Here is a 23,961-nt window from a genome sequence, read left to right as displayed (position 1 = left end):
TACTGACTATACAAACCATTTCTAGCGAACAGGAAAAAAATAGGTCACAACAAGAGAGCCTGTCAAAACGTAGCGCGTATAAAACACTCACTGAAAGTGGTCTGTTGACTTTAGCATGCTTGTGCAACATATGGTGTCCTCATTTAGGTGAGATAGAGTTGTTGGGGATGGTGTGGCATAGCGGTTGTTCATCTGGACTGGTTAACCGGATCTGTGATCAAGACACTGATGCTCAGGTTTTGTGTCATTAGTGTACTTTTAGTCACTTTGGATGAAGGCCTCAGCTAAGTGAATCCTCAGCAAGGAAAAATGAGTGCTGAAAAGACATGGACACACATGAATCACGCAAGGTGATTTACTAAGGTTTGCACTAGTCAATTTACTGGTACATTATTTACCGGCCAAATTGGAATTGCGCTCTCACGCTAATCTGCCCTGTTTAGTCAATTCAGTGTAGTTTTTCAAGTTTTAAAATTCAAAGTCTTCACAGTAATGTTCTTTACTGTGTTTATAGGACTGATATTGATACAGTTTATTTTTGTTTAAGAGAATAACATTTATTTTTTGATTTTTGACAAAAGTAAATTGATCATTAAACCAAAAGAATACAAACATTAAATGAATTATGAATATTTAAATATATTTTATATATATTATTTTGTATTCAGAATTATTTAATCGTATTATTATTATTATAAAAATGTTTTGAATTGTTATTATTAATTATGTATAATATATTCATAGTGTGCATTGTTTGTATTATTGTAGTTTAATGATTGTTAGATTTAATGATTGCAATTGTCAGAATGCAGAAACAAAAATATTAAAATTATTGAAAGGAAATATAAAAAGCAATTATTTTATCATTGTTGTTATTATTATTATTCATCATTGTTTATGTCAATACACTTATTTAAAGTTGATATAAAAAGGTATATATATATGGGGCCAGTTGAGGCAAGTTAAAAAATGTAGCCAAAAAAAAATCCTCACTGTTGAGCTCTGGAGGCTTCCTTTTTCTCCTCTATGTCCTTTCGCTCTATCTCTCACGCACACTTTCCCTGTAACTCAGGTTGATCCGGCTCACTCCTGATTTTTTTTTTGTCCCCTCTTCTTCTCTAGTCTTCAGCTCTGGCATCGATAGCACGCTGGATGATATGGTCAGCCTGCTGTGGGACTGATAATGCAGGCTCACACACACACATCTGCACACACACACCTGCACAAGAAAATGCACAATGCAATCTCTCAGGATGAGCCCTGGTCCTAATCTGTCTCCATAGCAACGGGGTCCGGGTAGGATTCCCTGGTTGGCCTCGAGTGTGCCGCTAGGAATCCTGCCTCATGACTTAGAGCGAGCAAGGGATTGTGATTAGCTATCAGTGTGATCATCAGATAAAAAAAATACAGCTAATTGCTTCTCAGAGAGCAAGTATTGAGCAACTGACATGGTTACGATAAGCTTATAGAAGAAGGAGACTCTAGCTGGAGGCCGATGTGACTCTCAGACCTCAAGCTGAGTGGTTTAAGTCTTGGTTAAGAAACAGAGTCGGTTGTACTTCTCAGTGTTGTACTGATGGAAAGAGGGAGGCTGTTTTATTTACTGAGCTCGAGCTAAGAATGTTTATTTATATAACCATATTCATGTATGGTATTTTACATGGTACTCTAAAATATTCCAGAGAATGCCATGTTTTTAACTTATTTTTATTTAAATTTTTTGTTACCACGTCAATCAGTATGGATTTTTCTACGGTCAAATAGGCATTTTAAAAATAAATAAATAAAAATGAATACTTTTATTTAGCAAGGATGCACTGTTGGCCTACTGTATGTAATGTTACAAAAAATGCTGTTCCTTTGAACTTTCTATTCCTTAAAGAATCCTGAAAAAAATGATCACAATTTCCACAACAATATTAAGCAACTGTTTAATAAAACATTATGTACTACATTAATAAAACTGAGAAATGTTTCTTGAGCACTAAATCAGCTTATTGAAATTAGGCTGCCTTCACATACAATCATCAGAGTTATCATAAATAAAGTTTTCTAAAAAATATTGTCATAAAGTTTACTAAAAATCGGACATGAACGCTTTCTCAAGTTGTATTTACCTCTTGGAAGCTCGGGGATAATTTTGACACACAGGTTCCCAAGTTGGACGGGCCATAAACTTTAAACATGGTGGAGGGGAGAACAATTGCTGCTGTGACTGATAGTTTTTTCAACAACAGCTACATCGCCTTGTCTTGTTGTTAAAGTAGTGCATATAAACACATATGAATAACCATTTGAAGCATATTGTATGTTTTATACACAGCTAAAATAGCCTGTATTTGACAACAATTCCAGAATCGGTTGTATAGCATGTGAAGGCAGCATTTTTTCTGAAGGATCATGTGACACTAAAGACTGGAGTAATGATGCTAAATACAGCTTTACCATCACAGGAATACAATTTTATATATTGTATACATTTTAAAATATATTAAAATAGAAAATAGTTATTTTAAATTATAATAATATTTCACTATATTACTGTACTGTATTTTAACATAAGAGATGTTCAAAAACATTACACAGATCTTATATAGGCCTATGTAAGCAATACGGTATGAGAGGCTATGCTGTATCGTGAATAAGTCACGGCTGAAGGGCGTTGTTAAGCACAACATCTGGATTCAATTAGTCTGTCACCAATTATGATAGTAATTGGCAGAATAATTGTTTACTATAATAATTACCATCAATACATTTAATCATTGATTGATCATTGGTGTCTCTTTCTAATTTATCATTAGTGCTGGGCAACAATTAATCGCGATTAATCGCATCCAAAATAAACGTTTGTGTTGACATAATATATGTTTGTGTACTGTGTATAATTATTTCAAATATATAAATACACACACATGCATTTATATGTTTAAGAATGTCAATATGTGTTGTTTATATATAAAATATTTATATATAATATACAGTAAATTATGTATAAATTTACAGTATATACATGCACATTTCTTGAATATATACATGCATATGTTTGTATTTATATATACAAAATAATAGGATAATATAACCAGTGTTGTATAAAGTATACAATCGTCATACTCAAGTATTTTTCTTATAAACAACTTTAACTTTTACTCGAGTCAATTTCCAAAACGGTATCTGTACTTTTACTTAAGTAAAAGCATTAAAGTAAATTATATTAAAAGTACTCATACTGTGCAGGAAGTACTGTAAGTACAGGTACATTTGATAAATAATGGCACAGGTTATTGTAATGATGGCAACCTACTGAGATTCTGTGTTCGGGTATGTAAGAGTATGTCACACACACACACACACACACACACACACACACACACACACACACACACACACACACACACACACACACACACACACACACACACACACACAAAAGTGAAATCCTATCATCATTTACATGTTGGGAAAACATGAGGGTAAGTAAATAACATAATTTTTTGGATAAACTGCCCCTTAAACTCAAGAACTGAACAATTAAATGAGTGTCCTACTACAAATGCACATATGATCCACACTACAACAAATAAAGCAAACTATCTAGACATACAACTACAGTGAGATGAATGAATTTGTTTAGACAGCGCATTTGGAAAGATGCAGAACAATGGAAAAAAGGAGACACAGATAGATGTCCATCTAAGCATGTAGAAGAACAAGCTTTTCATCTTTTTCATCACTACCACCGGTGGGAGAGTTCGGTCGCATATTGCACGTAATTACAATTTCAAAATGTTTAATATAAAATATATTTTAATGCCTAAAATATATTTACCTTAGTAAACACAGAAGAAAACTTACATGAATAGCGTCTTCAATTTAGATCATTAGTGGAGAGCCGTTTAACATTGCTCGGTGTGCTTGTGCTTTTCAAGATTTATATTCGTGATTTGCGAAATTAATCTTTCACACCTCTTCACGAACCAGTTTGACAAATTCATAGGAACCAAACTGACCAAAAGATTCATTTGCGAACTGGATATCGCTATGACCGATCAGAAACAATTGCTTTGCACTTTGCAGCTGCAAATGTAACGAAAGGGTCTGGACAAATGTATCAAAGTAAAAGTACATATTTTCTCTTTTATATGTAGTAAAGTAGAAGTCGACAACAATATTTATATTTGAGCAAAGTACAAATCAAAAACTGTACTTAATATTTGGGCCAGTATTTGTACTTCATTACTACACACCACTGAATATAACACTCCCCGGATGAGCCATTGTCCCTGTTGAGGTTAATGACTTAGAACAGGTGCAAGTTGGCTAATGAGGGGAAGGTACTACACCTGTCTCATAATCAACCCTACTTCATGGCATGTTGGAACCATGCAAATCGAGCCAAACACCTCACAGCTGAAACTTTAGAATGATTGCTTAGCTCCGACGATCGTTTTTCGAAAAAATAATTACACTTTTTTTTTTTCTCAAAACCATCTGTTCATGATGTCCACATATCCTCCGTCTTGGAGCTGGTTTCTTGGATGAGAAATAATAAGTCGTGAGCATGTCCTTATTATAAATCTGTCGTTTTTAGCGAGGTGTGTTAATACCAGACATCTACTGCTGTGTTTGCCTGATCTGCCTGCCACCTCACAAGAAATAAATCTTAATAAACTAGTAAAAATTATCCCAGTAATGTTTAATGAGCACCCTTGCTGGTGAAAAACAATCTATTTTACGTCTCTTAAAGATATTGCCTTATCTGCCTCCCTCACTCTTTCTCCATTTATCTCTGGTATATTGAAGTTCCTTTCTCCTCTAGGCCTCTGAGAGAATTAAAGTTAGGATAAATATTGATAGAAGCTAGAAGTCACTTAGTATCAAGTTATTTTCCTTATTTTTTTAGCGTCAGCGCCGTGAAATAAGATTTCACTTGCTAAAGCTTTGCTTGAGAGGTGCTTCTGTTTGCATCCAATGCCGTTCATCACTGTTTACAGCCGCTGTTGTTCAGTGAATGCCGCACTCCAAAGGCTCACATAATATGCATTGATATTGCTTTTGTAGTGCTGATCCACAAGCATTGCGCTGAAAAGGCAGTAGATTTGTGGCAGTAGTTCACACCTTTGGATTATTAGGCCAAATCTCAGGCATTACAGGATTACATGGGATTATTGTCACACTGGATTATTTGTTCAGACACCACATGGTGTTATGATGTTGCATGGCCTCCCATTCAGTGTATTTATAGACTTTAATTGCACCAAATTAGATGTTTTTATTATTATTTTAAATAATTGGTAAGTCCCCCCGTCCCCCGTCCCCCCACCTTGTGTTTGAGTTACACTGTGTAGAGTGCTGAATGCTTATTTTAATGAAATGTGCAAGCTCTATCTCAGAGTAAAATATTAAAGTTACAGTGCAAATGGTAACACTTTTCAATAAGGTCTCATTTGTTAACATTTGTTGCTGTATTTATTAATCTTTGTTAATGTTAGATAATAAAAAAATTGTCATTCATGTTAGTTCACAGAGCATTATCTAATGTTAACAAATACAACCTTTGATTTCAATAATATATGGGTATATATTGAAATAAAGATGAACTAAGATTAATGAATGCTGTAGAGTTATTGTTAATTCTTAGTTCATGTTAAAGGTGCATTGCACAACTTTTCATGTTAAAAATACCCGTTTTCTAACCCATACATGCTTAAACATTTGCCTGATGGGCTGAATGAGCCCTTCTCTGATCACTGCGATTGTCTCTATAATCCTGTACAGTAAAATAAATAAGAGGGATTCGGGTCGGAATTTGAGACTGGGCGTGACGTCATGCGCTTTCACGGCACGCTCACCTGGCTATGTCTGGCAGGTTTGTGTATTCGCCGCCATTCTCCGTAGAAGATGGATTCTAAGAGACCGGCTTGTAGTTCATTTCAAACACCAACGCAAACTCCACGTAAGATTAAAAAAAAGAAAACTTTTGTTGTTGCAGTTTCGCTTGCCGCCAGAGGGGGCATAGTTCTGCAAAAACTCAGAGACTTGCGCAATGCACCTTTAACAAAAGTCGTTAACTAATGTTAACTAATAAAACCTTATTGTGAAGTGTTTATCGGTAAATATATACATTTATAATAGCATATTTAAATAAATAAATGATATGTTTATTTTTCATTCTTATTATCATTTTATAAAGTGATATAAAGTCACAATAAAGAGTTTCAGGGTTTTTTCCCCATCCTTATAGCAATTGAGCTGTTATTTATTTATTTGTTTTTTTCTGTTGTGTTTCAGCTTGGTGAGGAAACCTTTAATCGGGCCAAGCTGCTTAATGTTGGCTACACGGAGGCTCTGAAAGATGCAGAATACGACTGCTTCATTTTCAGTGATGTGGACCTAATCCCTATGGACGACCGGAACCTCTACCACTGTTACGACCAGCCCCGTCACTTCGCCATTGCCATGGACAAATTCGGCTTCAGGTAACATATTTAATATTGAGGGAACCACAAAGAGCAGGAATCCGTTGACACACTGTATATGATACATCATTTTATCTCACGTTTATAACTCTGGTCTATTTTGATACATAAATAATCAGAACTCTCATATAAAGCCTGTAAATGCAATAAAATAAAATCAGTGGCATGTTTTATATGAATTTAATATCCTTGTAGAATTGTGGCTTTGCCTGAGTTTATTACAAATATGCTGGGCTGCATTTGTTGCTATTTACATACATATTAATAGACGGCATGTCTGTATTTGTCTTTGTTTCTTTGCAGGGAACAGAGTCAGTTAATCAAACAGCCAAAGCTTGAGGGCTGTCTGTCAAAGCCTGTGCTTCTGATGATTAATTGCTTTTTTATATGTCTTATGACGCTTTGTCATCTTGAGAATGCAGCTGAATAATAATGTATCAAAAGTTCATTTGTCAGGTGCTGTGGCAGTCTAGACAGACCTGGAGCTTTCACAAGCATATGTATTCATTTTTCAAGGCAGACAATTTTTTAGCTGAGACAGACCAGTTCTCTTTAAATGTAATAGCTGGAGATATTAGAACACTGGTGAAGGTCCTCCGTATTATGTTTTTTTATATATATTGTCGAACTTGAAATTAATTTTGTCTGTCTTCTGTCGGCAAGAAGACACGTTGGCCTTTGCTCCATGGTGTTTAATTTCCTGTCTTTGTGTGAGGGGCTGAAAGGGCCAAGACAATCTTAACTCTGTGCCTTCCTTTGCCATCCTCTGGGAATTCACTTGCATTCACACAAAGGGAACGCGTCTGTCTTAAAATGTAAGCAGTGAAGTTAGACCAGTTAGTCCAATAACTACCAATCAGTTGAATTGAAATGTATAACACATTTAATGATAGTTACTTTAACAGGATTAAAAAGTAGTTGCCGTTATTAATTTATTTTAATGTATTTATTTTTAAACAACCAAATAATAATTATATGATGATGATAATATATTATTATTATATTTGTATGTTTTTAATTGATTTTGTATTATTGTACACATTATATATTTTGTATCACTTTAAAATGTATTGGTGCATTTTGCTTTTGTGGGGCAGTAAAATCAACCTGTTTATTGACTGCCTTAGAAGCATCAGTGGCCAATGATAAGAAAATGATGGGTCTCATTCACTAAGTGTGCATACGCACAAATTTGTGAGTGAAATGTGTTTACGAGCGATTTTAAGAACAAAGCACGATTCACCAAAAAAATTCATAATAAAATGTATTCGTAATTTGAACGGACTTATCGTCGTGTTAGGATGAAATATAACTTCTGAACACGATTATAATTATATTGAAGTATGTTGCATTAATTGTATTATATCATCCACACATAAAATGATATAGCTTCAGGTGCGAAGTTTCTCTGAATAACGCAGATATACACGTATGTACAGCTGGCTAAGAAGCGGTCTGTAATCTGGGTCTGTATAAAAGGCGATTATTGTGAGAACTGGTGAGATCGGGCGAAAGCGTGTCTGCAAACTTGTCAAGTTTGACGAGTGATGAAAGGCTGCAAAGAAAGCATGTTTGGAAAGCCCTTATATGGAGATGGTTTGGCCGTGTTTTATGCAAATGACTAACCTCGTGCACACGGCCGCTCATTTAGAATACTCCGAATTCACTAATAAGAACGATGTTAAGAACAAATTCATGTGCGTACGAACGTGTTGTGAATTAGGCGGAGATTTTTCGTGTGAACTCTCCTGTGCGTATAAATACGAAATAATCCACGCAATTATTAGTGAATGAGACCCAATCTTTTCCTTCATTTTTATTCAGAGCCACGTTTCACCTAAGCTCTGTCTCAGCAGTTGACAAAACTGCAGTACCTGCTTAGTGTTGTGGCAAAATTTGAACTTGGTTTTTATTTCTCTGTGGACAACCTGACATTATGTTACAAAACAGATGCCACTGACTTTCTCCGAGCCGTGAACTGCCTTCAACTGTCAGTGGGATAGTAATTCCGTTTTCTCTGTGATTGATTCACACTATTGGTTTGTGTCTCGAGTCTGAGGAGGCCTTAACGTTGCTGTATTTAATAAGTGGGGCACCTTTAGAGAATTGCACGCTCTCAGACCATGAGCGTGTGAAGAAACTTCAGCCATACTGTTTCTGTGAAGACTGCTGCTGTAGCAGATGGCCTCATTAATTTTAGCTTGTTGTCTTTTAATGCAAGGTTGCTGCGTGCACAAGCAAGTGTTGGTGTGCGTGTGCGCCTGTAGGTTCTTGCTTCTCTTTCTCCCTTATGTCGCACATTTGTTTGTGTGGGTGGATGTGGTTGCTGTCATTGGTACACATTGCAGTAGCCCAAGGCGAACCCCAGGTGGATACCCATGATGCACCTGCCAGCCCATAGCCCAGTGGGCCTCTTAAAAGAGAAGACATGGAGACGATGTTTTCAACCACTTAATGCTTTTCCAGACTATATTCATCCAGTAAAGCATTTCTTTGAAGGCTTCGAACACTTGCTTGAAATATTAATCTGTGGTTTTTATATCGCTCTGTGGTTTAAAGGTCAAAAACATGACTTAGATCTGAGAACCACCAAGGCCTTTTAATTCATCCTTTCTGAATCGCAATGGAGTATGTATATTTATATCAGCCTTTAATCCTGTAGACGATGATTCCTTTGATAATTTTCATCTGACAGTGGCCTCTTGCACCGTGAGCTGTATTCCTACAAGCGGAGACGGATTCTACAGTTTACAGCGCACTTAAGCTTTTACAGGGCCTTCTTAGAGTTGTGTAGCTTAACTGGCGGGCCTGTGGGGTGGCAGCCAGGAGACTGATGAAAGACAGTTGAAAGAAGGATCAGATATCATTTGAAAATGTTGAATCCCCTGTGGGAGGACTCTGTGGCTCTCTAGAATCACTCATACAAGATGCAATTTTGTCAAATTCGAATGCTTTGGTAGGCTGACTAAAGGGCTCAGTTCAGAGAACTGAACCTACAGAATGATGTTCCCACTTTAGACTTGAATCAAAAATCAAATCTATTGGGAATCCAAAGCCTTTAACCATTCATTCCAGAAAAGAATATACCATTTGAAGCAGTCATTAGAGGTGAAAGTGTTATTGATGATATTAGGGTCTTGCACTCTCAGATTTAATGCTGGAATGTGTATCAACTGAATAAATGACTGTGCTCTGTTCCTTCTTGCAGGCTGCCCTATGCAGGGTACTTTGGAGGGGTGTCCGGCCTTAGCAGAAAACAGTTCCTCAAAATCAATGGCTTCCCAAATGAGTATTGGGGCTGGGGAGGTGAAGATGACGACATATACAACAGGTAAGTCCATAAATATGCCATCTTTCTCTTTTATAAGTGCCTTAGCCCTGGTCCTTTAAAGTCACGATAAAACAAAAGTAATGGGATTTTGGGATGTCATTTTGTTTTGAGGTCTGGTAGACAGTGTTTGAAATGTTCTAGACAGGCTTTTAAAAAGTCATGAGCAAGCATGCGTCATCAGGAACAGTCTCTTTGTCGCTGAACAGTGTTCTTGCGCTGTTTCTAGGTTTTTTTTCTTTCTCTGGGTTATCCAGCTCTGCAGGGAGGAGCCATTTATTCTCGCCGCTCACAAATCTACACCATGTCCAGACAAAAACGTGTGAATAGATGATGCTCTGCTGCCTGATGCCTGTCTCTCCAGATAATGAATAGCTGCGTGTTCACTAGCTATCATTTTTCCCCGCTCAGGTGATGAGAGAGCAAAACCTGCAGTATATCAGGGCATACACGCTCTTGCAACAGCGATAACACTCGTGGAGAAATGTCCCATATGTCACTCTTTTCAGTTGTTTGGATTTGCATTGATAGTATATGGTGGAAACTGGATGGTGTGATAAAGCACACCATTATCTTTTTCTGCCTTTGCCAACTACTTTTGTGACACAATTAGATTGATTATATAAGTAAAAATAAGCATTATAGCTTGATATAAACAAGCAATAGCTTCCCCTGAGATCTCCTCCTGAACTGAGCTGTTTTTATTTGGAGGAAATAAATAACTCAATGTTGTTTTGAAGGAGTTTATTTTTGTGGCTCTTATTATATATATATATATTTCATGAATATTTATTATCTGTTGATCTTTTTGGACTTTCTTACTGCTCATTTTATGTTTTAGTTGTATTGAAATGAGCACTTTCGCCAGGACAACTAATAAAAAATGTATATATTTAAATTTCTGTTTCATTTGATGTTGATACAATATTTAAACACACTACCTGCGTTTAAACACACTACCGTTCATAAGTTTGAGGTCAGTAAGATTTTTTTAATGTTTCAAAGGAAGTCTCTTATGCTCACCAAGGCTGCATTTATTTGATCAAAAATACTGTAAAACAGTAATATTGTGGGATATTATTAAAATTTTAAATAACTGATTTATTGTATTTGTAAAACTGTAAAATTGTATTTGTTCCTGTGATGGCAAAGCTGAATTTTCAGCATCATTACTCCAGTCTTCAGTGTCACATAATCCTTCAGAAATCATTTTAATATGATGATTTGATGCTCAAGAAATTTTTCTCATTATTATGAATGTTGAAAATGGTTCCCCATTTTGTGTGTGTGTGTGTCTTTAAACAGTGATGATTTATTTTATTATTTTTTTAGGATTTTATGATGAATAGAATGTTCAAAAGAACAGCATTTATTTAAAATAGAAAACTTTTTATATTATAAATGTTTCTTCACTTTTAATGCTCCTTGCTAAATATAACTATTATTTATTTAGAAAAAAAAAAAATTATCCCAAACTTGAATGGTAGTGTAAATATTAAACATGAACACACTTATACATGTCTATGAACTTATTGCATTATACGTTAGAAGCCTTAAGTGGCCATGCATTCATTTTTTATTATTGTTGTCTAGATGAGATCTCAACAAAACAAAAGTTGTTTTCTTGTGATCTCAGTGTATCTACAACAAAGTTGTAGCTGCCTTCTCGAAAGCGAATTGATCACAAATTAGCTCATCCATAATGCAGTCAATGCCAAGAAAACAAGAAAAAATGGGGAGAAAAACCAAGAGAAAACAACTTTTAAGTCAAGATCTCGAGAAAACAACTTTTGAGATCATAGGAATAAGCTCATGTCGAAATCATGAGAAAATTAAGTTCACGACAAAGAAAGATCAAAAATGAAGTGACTTTTATTTGAAATAAATACAGCACACATTTAAAGCAAAGCATTTCATTAAAATAATCTTATACAATTTAAATTATAAAATATAGATGACTTTACACACGCACTAAAAAAATTGCTTGGGACCAGTAACTGTAAAATTGCTTCTGAGAAATGTAGTTCTATCAAATGGCGCTTTTCCACTGCATGGTACGGTACGGCTCGGTTCGGTACGGCACGCTTTGGCGCTTTTCCACTGCATGGTACGATACGGCTCGGTTCGGTACGGCTCACTTATGGTGCATTTCCACTGCATGGTACGGTACGGTACGGCTCGCTTCGGCTCGCTTTAAATGGTACCACCTCTGTTGAGGTTCCAAGTGTACCGTACCGATACTAATGGCGCTTTTCCACTGCATGGTACGGCTCGGTTCGGCTCGGTACGGTTCGGCTCGCTTCGCTTTTCCACTGCGTGGTACGACTCGACTCGGTACGGCACGGTTCGGTTCGTTTTAGCTCGGTTGCTTTTCCACTGCAGTTAGTACCGCTTCAAAGTGGGTGGGACTGATCGTTATAGTTGCCGTCTCTACTGCCATGACATCATCATATTAAATGCGAATTTTTCATTCCGTCTTTCCCCATCCGCTCCTCGGCAACCAACGAGAGGAACGTCTGCACCTCGTCCACTGACCACGATTCAGCCATTTCTTTTTTTTAAAGTTCACACTCTTTTTTTGAAGCAAATACTTTTAAAACAGGCGCTACAGTGTTGGCTGTTGTCTACTGGCTATTTAAATCTAGCGGGTTTAGTGTCTCGTGCATGGGTCTCGTGTTGTAAATACAATGACGCTGGTAGTGATGATTCTGTCTGACCAATCAGTGATCTGCAGTGTTTTCACGTCACATTTTAGTATCGGTACGGTACACTTGGAACCTCAACAGAGGTGGTACCATTTAAAGTGAGCCGAAGCGAGCCGTACCGTACCGTACCATGCAGTGGAAATGCGCCATAAGTGAGCCGTACTGAACCGAGCCGTACCGTACCATGCAGTGGAAACGCGCCAAAGCGTGCCGTACCGAACCGAGCCGTACCGTACCATGCAGTGGAAAAGTGCCATAAAATGTGACGTGAAAACACTGCAGATCACTGATTGGTCAGACAGAATCATCACTACCAGCGCCATTGTATTTACGACACGAGACACTAAACCCGCTGGATTTAAATAGCCAGTAGACAACAGCCAACACTGTAGTGCCTGTTTTAAAAGTATTTGCTTAAAAAAAAAAAGTATAAACTTAAAAAAAGAAACGGCTGAATCGTGGTCAGTGGACGAGGTGCAGACGTTCCTCTCGTTGGTTCCCGAGGAGCGGATGGGGAAACGGAATGAAAAATTGCATTTAATATGATGATGTCATGGCAGTAGAGACGGCAACTATATAACGATCAGTCCCACCCACTTTGAAGCGGTACTAACTGCAGTGGAAAAGCATCCGAGCTAAAGCGAACCGAACCGTGCCGTACCGAGCCGAGTCGTACCACGCAGTGGAAAAGCGAAGCGAGCCGAACCGTTCCGCGCCGAGTCGAACCGTACCGAGCCGTACCATGCAGTGGAGAAGCGGCAAAACACTTTTTGAAGCCACTGTGAATTGATATTCAGCTTTGATATATTACTGAAGGATGAATGTGTGCTGTTTCACAGAAAGGGTGATGATATAGTCAGCTGTGAGCTGTTCTTCAAAGATAAGATGTAAGAGTGAATGGCTTGTGGACCCAGCTGTGTGTTCTGCTTCAAATTCCCCGTCTGACTGGTGGAGAGACACGCACAGACTCAGACGCTCGTCCATTTAGGTCCTCTGGGTGGAGGTTTACTCAAACATACTGTCACTTCTCTGGAACCAGTTTGCTGGGGCTCCAGGGACTCCCAGTTCCTGTCAGAACAACTTCCTCTCTTCCCACTTATTTGAAGTTCACCGGTCTGACAGTGTGAGCCCAAGTGCCAATGAACATCCTGCTCTCTAAGCTCGAAATTCTGCAGCCCAGCTTCTTAAAATCTGTCAGTCTGTGCGGACGTGCCCCTCTGCCATTGTTGCTTTAGAGGAGGCATTTGTTTGTAGCTGGACCGTCTCTGTGGACTTGGTTTTTTAGTTTATTTTTGTGAAGGCAGCTGGATTTAGTGTTCAGAATCCTTGTTTCTTGCTGTAGCTGATCCTGCAGTAGTACAGTTGATTCATTGGTGTCTTTTCTAGCCGTAAGGAAGAACTGGTGGCAGGCCTGATCAAAGATGCCACACTGAAATGGAGTAGGAAAGGTCAGCCACCATTGGCAAGAAGCTACTGCAGCCATTTCTGCCCTTGTTTTTTTTATTTTTATGTATGACGGGGTCAGTCGGGTCATTTTGCAGCTGCACTGAAACTGTTAACTTTTACACCGTTTTTGCTATGGTCATAGTTTTTGTCTTTTTATGAAAATATTCTTTAAGTTTAGTAAACAATTTTGCCATGTCATACTCATTCATTTTAGCCAATTTCACTCTGATTATAATGGCTTTTTAAAAAAAAATAATTAACAAACATATATTATATATTGACTTAAACATCTACATTTTATACATTCAAAAGATTGGGGTTGGTAAGATTTTTCAAGTCTCTTTATACAAAAATACAGTGACCGAAATGTAGTCAACAGTATTATTGTAAAATATTATTACAATTTATAATAACTTTTCTATTTTAATGTATGTTTAATGTAATTTATTCCTGTGATGGCAAAGCTGAATTTTCAGCATCTTTACTCCAGTCTTAAGTGTCACATGATCCTTCAGAAATCATTCTAATTTGAATCATTCTGATTTGGTGCTCATGAAACATTTTATTTTCTATGTTGAAATTGTGATGCTTTTTTTTAGGACACTTTAATGAATGGAGCAAAAGAACAGCATTTATTTGATATATAATTTTTTTTTGTAACTAAGTAAAAGTCTTCAAGGTCACTTTTATCTATTTAATGTGTTCTTGCTGAATAAAATTAGTATTGATTAAACAAATATCTTACTGAAACCAAACTTTTGAACAGTAGTGCTCATATTTAGTTCACTATTGTAATACAATTTTGTCATTTATTTATGAACGCTTTATTTATTCATTGGCTGTGTTTTGGTGTCCTTTTTCAGTATTTCTATTTATGATCAATATCTGGACGGCAGCCATGCTATCCAACTCCAGATGGAGAATCCCTTATAATTGTCGTCAAAAAGTATTTAATCTTACGGCAGCTTCATAATAATGTTCTTTTTAAAATAATAAGTCACCAGGAGAGGCATTATCTATAAAACCTTCTTAATGGATAGAGCAGTCACTATCATGCTCTTTAAGCTGGACAGTAGGTCATGGCTGCATGCATTCGTAGAGTGAAGTCATTGTGGATAGAAATAGCCCAAAGGGATGTGTGTGAGGGAGGATGGTGGACTCAGATGAGTGTGTCCTGGCCTCATGCACAGCAAATGTTCCGTCAGACTGGCTTGAAACAAAAAAGCGAAGTTAAAAAAAGCCTTTGGAGAGTTTTGCTCTCCCCTCTAGCCATGTGGACAGAGAAACAGCCCATCATTCTTTCTTTGATTATCAACATCTGTGTAGTTGGAGAGGATGGAAGCCCTGGAGGGACATTTCCCTTACATTGCAGCAAGGAGAAAATGTAAGGCAGTAGACAGGTGTGCTCCACTGTGGATTTTAAGTTGAAATTTTATAGTTATGAACAACTCTTAGGAAGATTGGACTAAAACGAGCAGTCTATTTTTGACAGCGTTCAACAGTCCCAGTCTGAGTTTGTGTGCCACTCCATGGGCATGTAGAGATACACGAGTATAATACATATCAAATTCAACCCAAGTGCAATTTGTATGTTCTATAAAAAAATAAAAAGTTGCAATTGTTTAAATGCATCTATTCATTTGTAATTTTAACTGGCACTCATAGTCCTCCATAAAATGACAGTCAAACATATAAATACAGCTTATTAAATATTGTTTTATGTATTAAAAAGCTATTATGAATTATACAGTATATTCTGTACAGTAATCAGTACAGTACTATTTTATTCCAAACAGTTTATGAGCAAAAAACAGAGAGGGAAGGGTAGTGTGTTTGAGGAGGGCTGCAATGGAAGAAGAAAGCCAGACAAGGTCAGTCATTCTGCCATATTGTATGACCACTCATCTATCCCTCCCTTTCTCTCTTACTAGTTCCCTCTCTTTCCTCACCCTCTGTTTGTCTGTCTCACTCCCTATATCTCTGACCTATCTTTTATTCCTGCTCCTTTCCCATTTCTGCACTGCCAGCAAGACATGAAGTAATAGTAATGATTCCATTTCCCCTCCACTCCGAGGGTCTAATGCAATTAAACGAACTGCAGGGAGAAAGAAAGAAAGGACATTTAGAAAAATTCTCAGTTAATTCAATCAAGGAAAAATAGATCTCCAGTCAACACTATTAATTATTAAATCAGCATTCAGGCAAACATTACCTTAATTAAAAAATTTGAGTAATGAGTGTTTCCCACCTATTTTCCACTTTTGCTCTCTTCCTGCAGGTGTTTTGATGCGTTCTTTGCCTCTAAGGCTGAGATTAATTTAGCAGCATCTTTTGTTTGTTACCAAAAAAAAACAAAAGCAAAAATAATTTTTCTATGCAGAGGCAAAGAAGTCACAAATCATATATTTGAGATGGATTTCTAAGGTCTTTATACGGCACAGCATTTTACTTTTTCCCCAATCAGACGACTCTCAAAAGCGCGGCGGCCCCAGCGTAATCACAGCTGTCTGAGCCGAGCGTGAGAGGCCAGAGAGTTCAAGGAACACTGCTGCGAACGAATCGCCCAGTATGATATGAAAATGCTCGCCGAATATGTGTGTATAATATGCATAATAATGAACACAAATCCAGCATCTTACTTTAGGCTCATGGCTGTTTAGCCAAATTACTGCAGGTGTCCAGAGCAGGATCCAACCAAATAGTAATTACAAACATGGACACGGTTATCTGAGCTTTTTTGTCATCTTTTTATGCCTCCTTCAAATACCTGGAACTGAACTGATTCCAGCCAAAAACTCAAATCAAAGCAGAAGAGCTAAAATAGCTTCTCACCCAGCAATGCAGTTGAGCAAAATTCAGATATGAGACATAAATAGTCAATGTTCTTAGACTGCAAAATAAAGTTTTCATAATCAGTATTTTTGTCTTGTCCAGTAAAATATTTAAACATCTTTAAAATTGTATAAGATAGTATATAATTATTATTTTTTTTTAGGTACTTTTCTCATTGCCTAATGTTTCATGATTTTTAATAATATCTCTGCATGGGTTTGAATCGTAGAATCAGATATTATGAGTCCTGGGTCTGACTTGATCACAAATATAACCACAAATAGTGCAGAAAATACACACTTCACCTTTAAAGACACTTTATATTTATAGTTATAGCACATCCCACAGATTCTCAATTGGCATTGATCAAGGCGTCAAGGCGACACCTTGAACTCTTCATCATGTTCCTCAAACCATTCCTGACCAATGTGTGCAGTGTGGTAGAGTGCATTGTCCTGCTGAAAGAGGCTTTCACTTCCACCAGGGAACACCATTGTCTTGAAGGGGTGTACCTGGTCTGCAACAATATAGGCCAGCAGCCATATCACCCTGTAGCCCAAGACTGGTTTCCCACTGAAGCTAAGCGGGGTTGAGCCTGGTCAGTACCTGGATGGGAGACCTTCTGGGAAAACCAGGTTGCTGCTGGAAGAGGTGGTAGTGAGGCCAGCAGGGGGTGCTCATAAGCGCTATATAAATGTAATGAATTATTATTATTATTATTATTATGTTTAGGTAGGTGGCATGTGTCAAATTTACGTCCATATGAATGGTTTCCAGCAGAACATTGCCCAGAGCATCATACTCCCTCCACAGACTCATCGAACCAGATCCAGTTCTCGCTTCACCTGTGACTGGTTATAATGTTTTGGCTCATGTTAATACTTTGGTACTTGAGAATACCCTGTAAATCCCATTAATATATTATTAAATATATGGAAATGCCATGGGACATGATAATCATTCAGTAATATAGAACTGGTTACAAACTACCAAATGAATTTGCATGCAAATGTGGTCACTGTCACGCATCAAGTTTCGTCCTCAGTGACGTTTACAAATCCACTCTCTTATGCCGTCGTCTTTATTGTTTACATTGTCTTTTCTCTCATGATAATCTCAGGCCCTCAGAAATCTCCTTTCTGTTTCTGGGTCAAGAATACCCAGAGATTACCTTCAATCCTCCTAGCTACATTATTTATGACAAAGGCCTTGCTCTTGTATTATTAGGATGAGGTGTATATATATATATATTTTTTTTTTTTAATTTTTTTTTTTATTATAAATCATAAAATCCCATACAAACACAGGAAGGATTTCCATCTAATCATATACTTTAAGAAAGGCGTCATCCCTCAGAAATGCAACGCAAGGCTCAGAGCTCGAATGACACGATGCTCACATGACAAACATAAGATTTGCACTAATGCCAAGACCTGGAGCCAAGCAGGGAGATTAGAATGGTTGGATTGTTCAAGCAATCCTGAGTCGCTCTAAGCTGTAGTTACTCAAACAAATGGGATTGTACTTCAGCCTGGGTGTGTGTGGAGCTGCGTGGTCTGACTGCTCTCTTAAGCAAACATTCCCGACTCAGTTCTCGGCTACTGACTTGTTTTGCTTTGTTTTTCTAATTCTGCCTAGTTTTCTGCTCATTTGACATTTTCTGGCATTCGTGTGGGTTAACGAGTCTTTGATTAGCTATAGCTGATTGATGTTCATTGTTTAATTAGTAAAAGCCTCAAGTCACTGATAGTAAAGTCTGCCTACTTCAATACCAAATAAGAACCAAATGATCTTTAAAGATAATAATAATAATAATAATAATAATTATTATTATATTATTATTATTATTATTATTATTAACAACAACAATTTTCAGTTATTAAAAAGTCCAGAATAAAAATAATATATTAACATCAACAACCACAAACATAATTGTTGTTAGTATTAGTATTATTATAATCATTATGAACAATTCTGAATTATTATTTAAAAGTCCATAAAAATAATAATAATATTTTAACAACTGTTATAATTATTAAAATGTTATATTAAAATGTATTGTTGTATTATATTTTGCATTGCATGGTTGTTATTTTATTTGGGGTTAGATGTATTGTTTTCATTATTTTATTTTTTTATGTCCAATAACAGCATGATGGATATAGCACTGCAAGTTCTTCATCAATTTTGGTACATACTTTGAACGTATAGGAAGATGAAAACAAAATAAACAGACTGTCACCAGGACTATGACAGTCATTAGACGATGTTTTGACTGCGTGAGGCCAATCAGTCAGTCGATATTATGAAACCTCATAGACACTAACTATAACTTTTGTCTATTGTTCTCCCCTTTTCTGTCAGAATCACACTAAATGGGATGAAAGTGTCTCGGCCTGACGTGAGAATCGGCCGCTACAGGATGATCAAGCATGAAAGAGACAAGCACAATGAGCCAAACCCCCAGAGGTAAGACCCTGTTCTCCTGCCACCTCATCGCTGTGCCTGTGAATGCTTAAGATTAAGGAAGTGTTAAATCACACCACTTACAGTATCCTATTCTTGTGACTTATTGATCTAAAACACAGCAGAACCCTTTGCACTGCAGATATAATACTTTATTATGATATTACTGACATTTTACAGTTTTCAGGCAGATTGTATTCTTGCAATTACCTTTACTGCTCCAAACACCATCATGGCAAGTTTTGTTGGTGAACAGGATTGGTCTACCAACTTAGGTCAGCACCAAACCAGCAATAACCAGCCTAGACATGATCTAGTTTCAGCAGTGAGTTATCATTAAAATGATTGCTGTGCTATTTTGCTATATGAACATAATGTAACATTCAATTCATGTTTGTAATTGACAGTTAAAGGGAGATATGTTTGATTAATTTTAAGTATTTTTTGTTTGATATTACCTTCTTGTTTATATCTTAAAAAAATTATTGAAAAAAAATTTGATTTTTTTTTTACGTGAAAGACAACACGTTGATATTTAAACTATTTTAATTAAGACATACTGTTGAAGAAAATATGATATTGTAGATAAGGAAATGTGAGCTCACAATATTTGATTACGTGTGTGTGTGTGTGTGTGTGTGTGTGTGTGTGTGTGTGTGTGTGTGTGTGTGTGTGTGTGTGTGTGTGTGTGTGTGTGTGTGTGTGTGTGTGTGAGAGAGAGAATATGTGTGTCAACAGTGCCACTGTGGCTAATGGTTTTCCAAAGTTACTTGCCACTCAGCATTTTTACTGGCTACAATTTTGACATCGATACCATGGGGTAAAACTGCCATATAGATATTTTTAATATTATCTCATAATTTGGCAGCAGGTATATTAGGCTGCTGTCACTTTAAGACCTGAAACACATAAAGACATTATATAATCTATAAATACAGTATAGATCCATTGTGCTGTTACACATGCATTTCTTTCTGAACTGTTTATGTTCACTTAAAATATAACTGACTGTATTTATGTGAATACTTGCAAAGACTGCCATTTAAAAAAACAATTGTGTGTATCTGACTGTTTAGTCTCAATAAACAGTGAAAAATAACTCAATTTAGTACTGAGAGGCGGCTTTATGTGCATGCGCCTGAAACTCATTGCAGGCCAGCCTCCTCCAACAATTTACTGTAAGACTGAACCAAACCACTTTGCTATCAGGCTAATTAGCAGTCTCTAAAATGTAGAGTTCACAACACAGTATCTTTTAAACAGTAGCTAATACTTCACTAAACTCACATTCTGTTATATCAAGAGCAAATGAAAGTTTCTTATTTTGTTTAATTTGATACCCTATATGTTTGATGTGCATATATATATATATATGTATGTATATATATATATATATATATATATATATATATATATATATATATATATATATATATATATGTATGTGTATGTATGTGTGTATATATATATATATATATATATATATATATATATATTTTTTTTTTTTTTACATTGATTTTTCTAAATAATTAAGAAATGTGGCTAAAATTTGGTCTTCATGATTATATTTTAGACATTGACTGTTACAAGGATATTTTTATCGTCAAAAAAATCAATTTTGAGTAAAATATGACAGACAACATGAAATATTGGCTGAACTTATGAAACATTTTTGTCAAAAGAAAAATAGACTATGAGTATGTAATAACTGAACATTTTTATTGTATTAGCTGTAATAATCCACCCAGTTAGTCACTCATTATAATTGCTAGTTTGGTGTATTGCAAAATTTGTCCAGCTTTTGTTACTCAATTATCTGGGGCTATAAAATTTTTCTTTTTAAGATGCATTCAGTCTTCTAAATATGATTGTGTGTGTGTGTGTGTTAATGCCAGCTGACGGAGGTTCTTAATGCTTGAATAGCTCAGACGTCACCGTGTGTAAAATAGCCCAATCAATGAGTCGATAAGCCCATCCGTGGACGGTGGGCTGCGAGCCAGATTGTTCCCAGGTAGAAAAGCTTCACAGCGGAGAAACTAATTGCAAAACGATTCCTGCAGTTGCAGGTTGGTCCACTCTTTCTTGGTGGTTGTCAATCTTGGGAAAGCTTTGAGCGAAATGGCAAGACAGAAACAAAAGAAATGCCATTAAAAGTTAGGATTGGTCTTTTCTCTGGTAGGAGGTTTCACTCAGCTCTCACTGTGCAAAGATAAGAGTCAGTGATTTATAATCTTTTGCTCAGTTTCATTCTTATTCTTTTTTCCCTTGATCTCTCTTTCTCTTTCACTCACTGTCTCTCTATTTATGTCTCTCTCTCCCTCGTTCTTTTAGTCTTTTTCCTACAAGTGGCTCAGACAATTGAAGAAATGAGCGCGGCCCACCCAGAGAGCAACAAGCGCATGCTAAACTCAATTTCACTGGAGAGGACATAAGAACACGGGTAGAAATGAATGAGGTGTCTTTGCTGAAGTTAATGAATTGAAACATGCCACGCTAAAGTAGGGCTGTTGTCACAGACAGGTCGTTTGTTTGTGTTCGGTCTCAAACGGGTAAAACAATGCAGTTTCGATAGCTGAGATCCACCTTCAGTACAACCATCGGACCGGAAAATGCGCCCTTTGTCGTTCGCTGAAACTTTTATTTTATGCTGTTCGATTAACCCAGGGCTGCTCTATCAAAACCTTGCAGGAATAAGCAGGATACAGATACAATGCAGGTTATATAGTACATATACAGTATAAACACGATATTAAAATGTTTTTGAAAAGTCTCTTATGCTCACCAAGGCTGCATTTATTTGATCAAAAATTTAAATGATGAAATATTATTACAATTTTAAATGAACTGTTGTGAAAATATTTTAAAAATGCCATTTATTCCTGTTATAGCAAAGCTTGAGTTCCTTCCATATATATGCTGATTTGGTGCTCAAGAAACATTTAATATTATTCTTTATAAAAAGTTTTTGCTGATCGATATTTGTGTTGAAACCGAGATGCACTACCACTTAAACGTGTGGGGTATGTACAGTGTTTCTTATATTTTTTAATTACAATTATTTCATTATTAAAATGAAAGTGTAATCATTTAAATGAATACTCTTATTCAGCAAGGAATCATTCAAATTGATCAAAAGTCAAGTCAAGTTAAGTATATTTGTATAGCGCTTTTCACAATACAGATTGTATCAAAGCAGCTTCACAGTATTAAATTAAAATAATACAACAAAGTTTGTTTCAAGAGGAATTTATTGATTGATCAAATTAAATTAAACATCCCCAAAATATCCACTTTTTAAATATCCCCAAAAAGTGACAGTAAAGACAATTATTATGATACAAAACAAATTCTATTTCAAATAAATGCTGATTCGTTTGAGCTTTATTCATGAAAGAACCCTGAAAGAATAAAAAGAAAATCCTGAAAGAAAAACTAGCAATTATTTTTGATTAAATAAATGCAGCCTTGGTGAGCATAAGAGACTTCTTTCAAAAACATAAAAATCATACAGACCCCAAGTTATATAGTTACACAATTCTACAGCAGTTTTATTTTGCCGTTAGTCAGAAAAGCTCCATTTAAGTATACAAAATAAGTGAGCTATCCGTGTGATGATGAACATCCACAGACCGACACAGACGTGGACACTGCGGCTCGATGACAATCAATATATCAGGAAGTGCGGTCTGAGATTGATGGATCTCTGAAACACTCCCTTACTCTGCCAGGGCTGATATAACACACACAGACATGCACCAGTGTAGGTGGTAGAGTCGCAACTCATCTGGGCATCTGATTAATAATTGATTAGCACCATAACTAGAATAATGGGAAGTCATTTAGAGTATGATCCCTTCCTCTCTAGATTTTATTGCCTCCATTAGAGACTTGTGGGGATTATTCTAAGATGGCTCGTTTGTACGTGATAAGAGGTTTAGTCTCAAACCCAACAGCCTTTTAAAGTTGAGCAGGAAATTTGATAAAAGAAAGCTGATTTGGGAAATACTGTGGATTACTGACATTTATTTATGCCGTTCTTTCAAGCATATTCGCATTTTTCGTACTTCCTGTGTTAATGTATTGGATTTTGCCTCATTTCCCCTGCAATTTGTCTATAACTGTAGGGTGGACAATGTATTTATGTAGCTTCAGCTTGTATTTAGTAGTTATAAATTTGTTCTCGAGAGCCTTGTGTGTCGTCTTAAAGAGAAATTTGGGTGAAAACTGATCATTTGAGGTACAAAAATGTCATTAACATGTTTCGTATGAGGCTTTTCCCTATTCAGAGTGCTGACCAACCAGTCAACCTGAAAAAAAATCAGCCAATAGCCGAAATAGTGTACAAGATATATGCATAGCTAAAGGTTAATTCTGACTGGTTGGTGAGCAGTCTGAATACAATTTTTCTTTTTATTATCAATGTTGGACACAGTTGTGCTGCTTGATATTTTTGTGGAAACAGTAATACTTTTTTTTACATTCTTTAATGAATAGAAGGTTCAAAAGAACAGCATTTATTTGAGATATTAATGTCCTTACTGTCACTTTTTGAATAATTTAATGTGTCCTTACTTAATTAAAGTATAACTTTCTTTCAAAAACAATCTTACCGACCTCAAACTATTAACAGTAATATATATTTTCATATGGGAAGCTGATACTTCTTGCATCATTTAGGTTGTGGTAACTTCAAGTTACTTCCCGG

At 36.3% G+C, this 23,961-nt stretch overlaps 1 protein-coding gene across 1 annotated transcript in view; it reads left to right on the top strand.

Moving 5' to 3' along the window:
- Positions 1–23,961, top strand: part of b4galt2 (UDP-Gal:betaGlcNAc beta 1,4- galactosyltransferase, polypeptide 2) — a 109,309-nt gene that overhangs the window by 80,763 nt on the left and 4,585 nt on the right. The window contains exons 4-6 of the mRNA XM_082172704.1: positions 6,292–6,479; positions 9,688–9,810; positions 19,155–19,259. Coding sequence (XP_082028830.1) covers positions 6,292–6,479; positions 9,688–9,810; positions 19,155–19,259 — 416 coding nt within the window. The remainder of the gene's footprint in view (positions 1–6,291; positions 6,480–9,687; positions 9,811–19,154; positions 19,260–23,961) is intronic.

The sequence above is a fragment of the Leuciscus leuciscus genome (assembly GCF_965113295.1).
Source record: "Leuciscus leuciscus genome assembly, chromosome: 6".
NCBI lineage: Eukaryota > Metazoa > Chordata > Actinopteri > Cypriniformes > Leuciscidae > Leuciscus > Leuciscus leuciscus.
The sequence above is the reverse complement of the archived record's forward strand: the minus strand, read 5'-3'. Positions and strand labels throughout refer to the sequence as shown.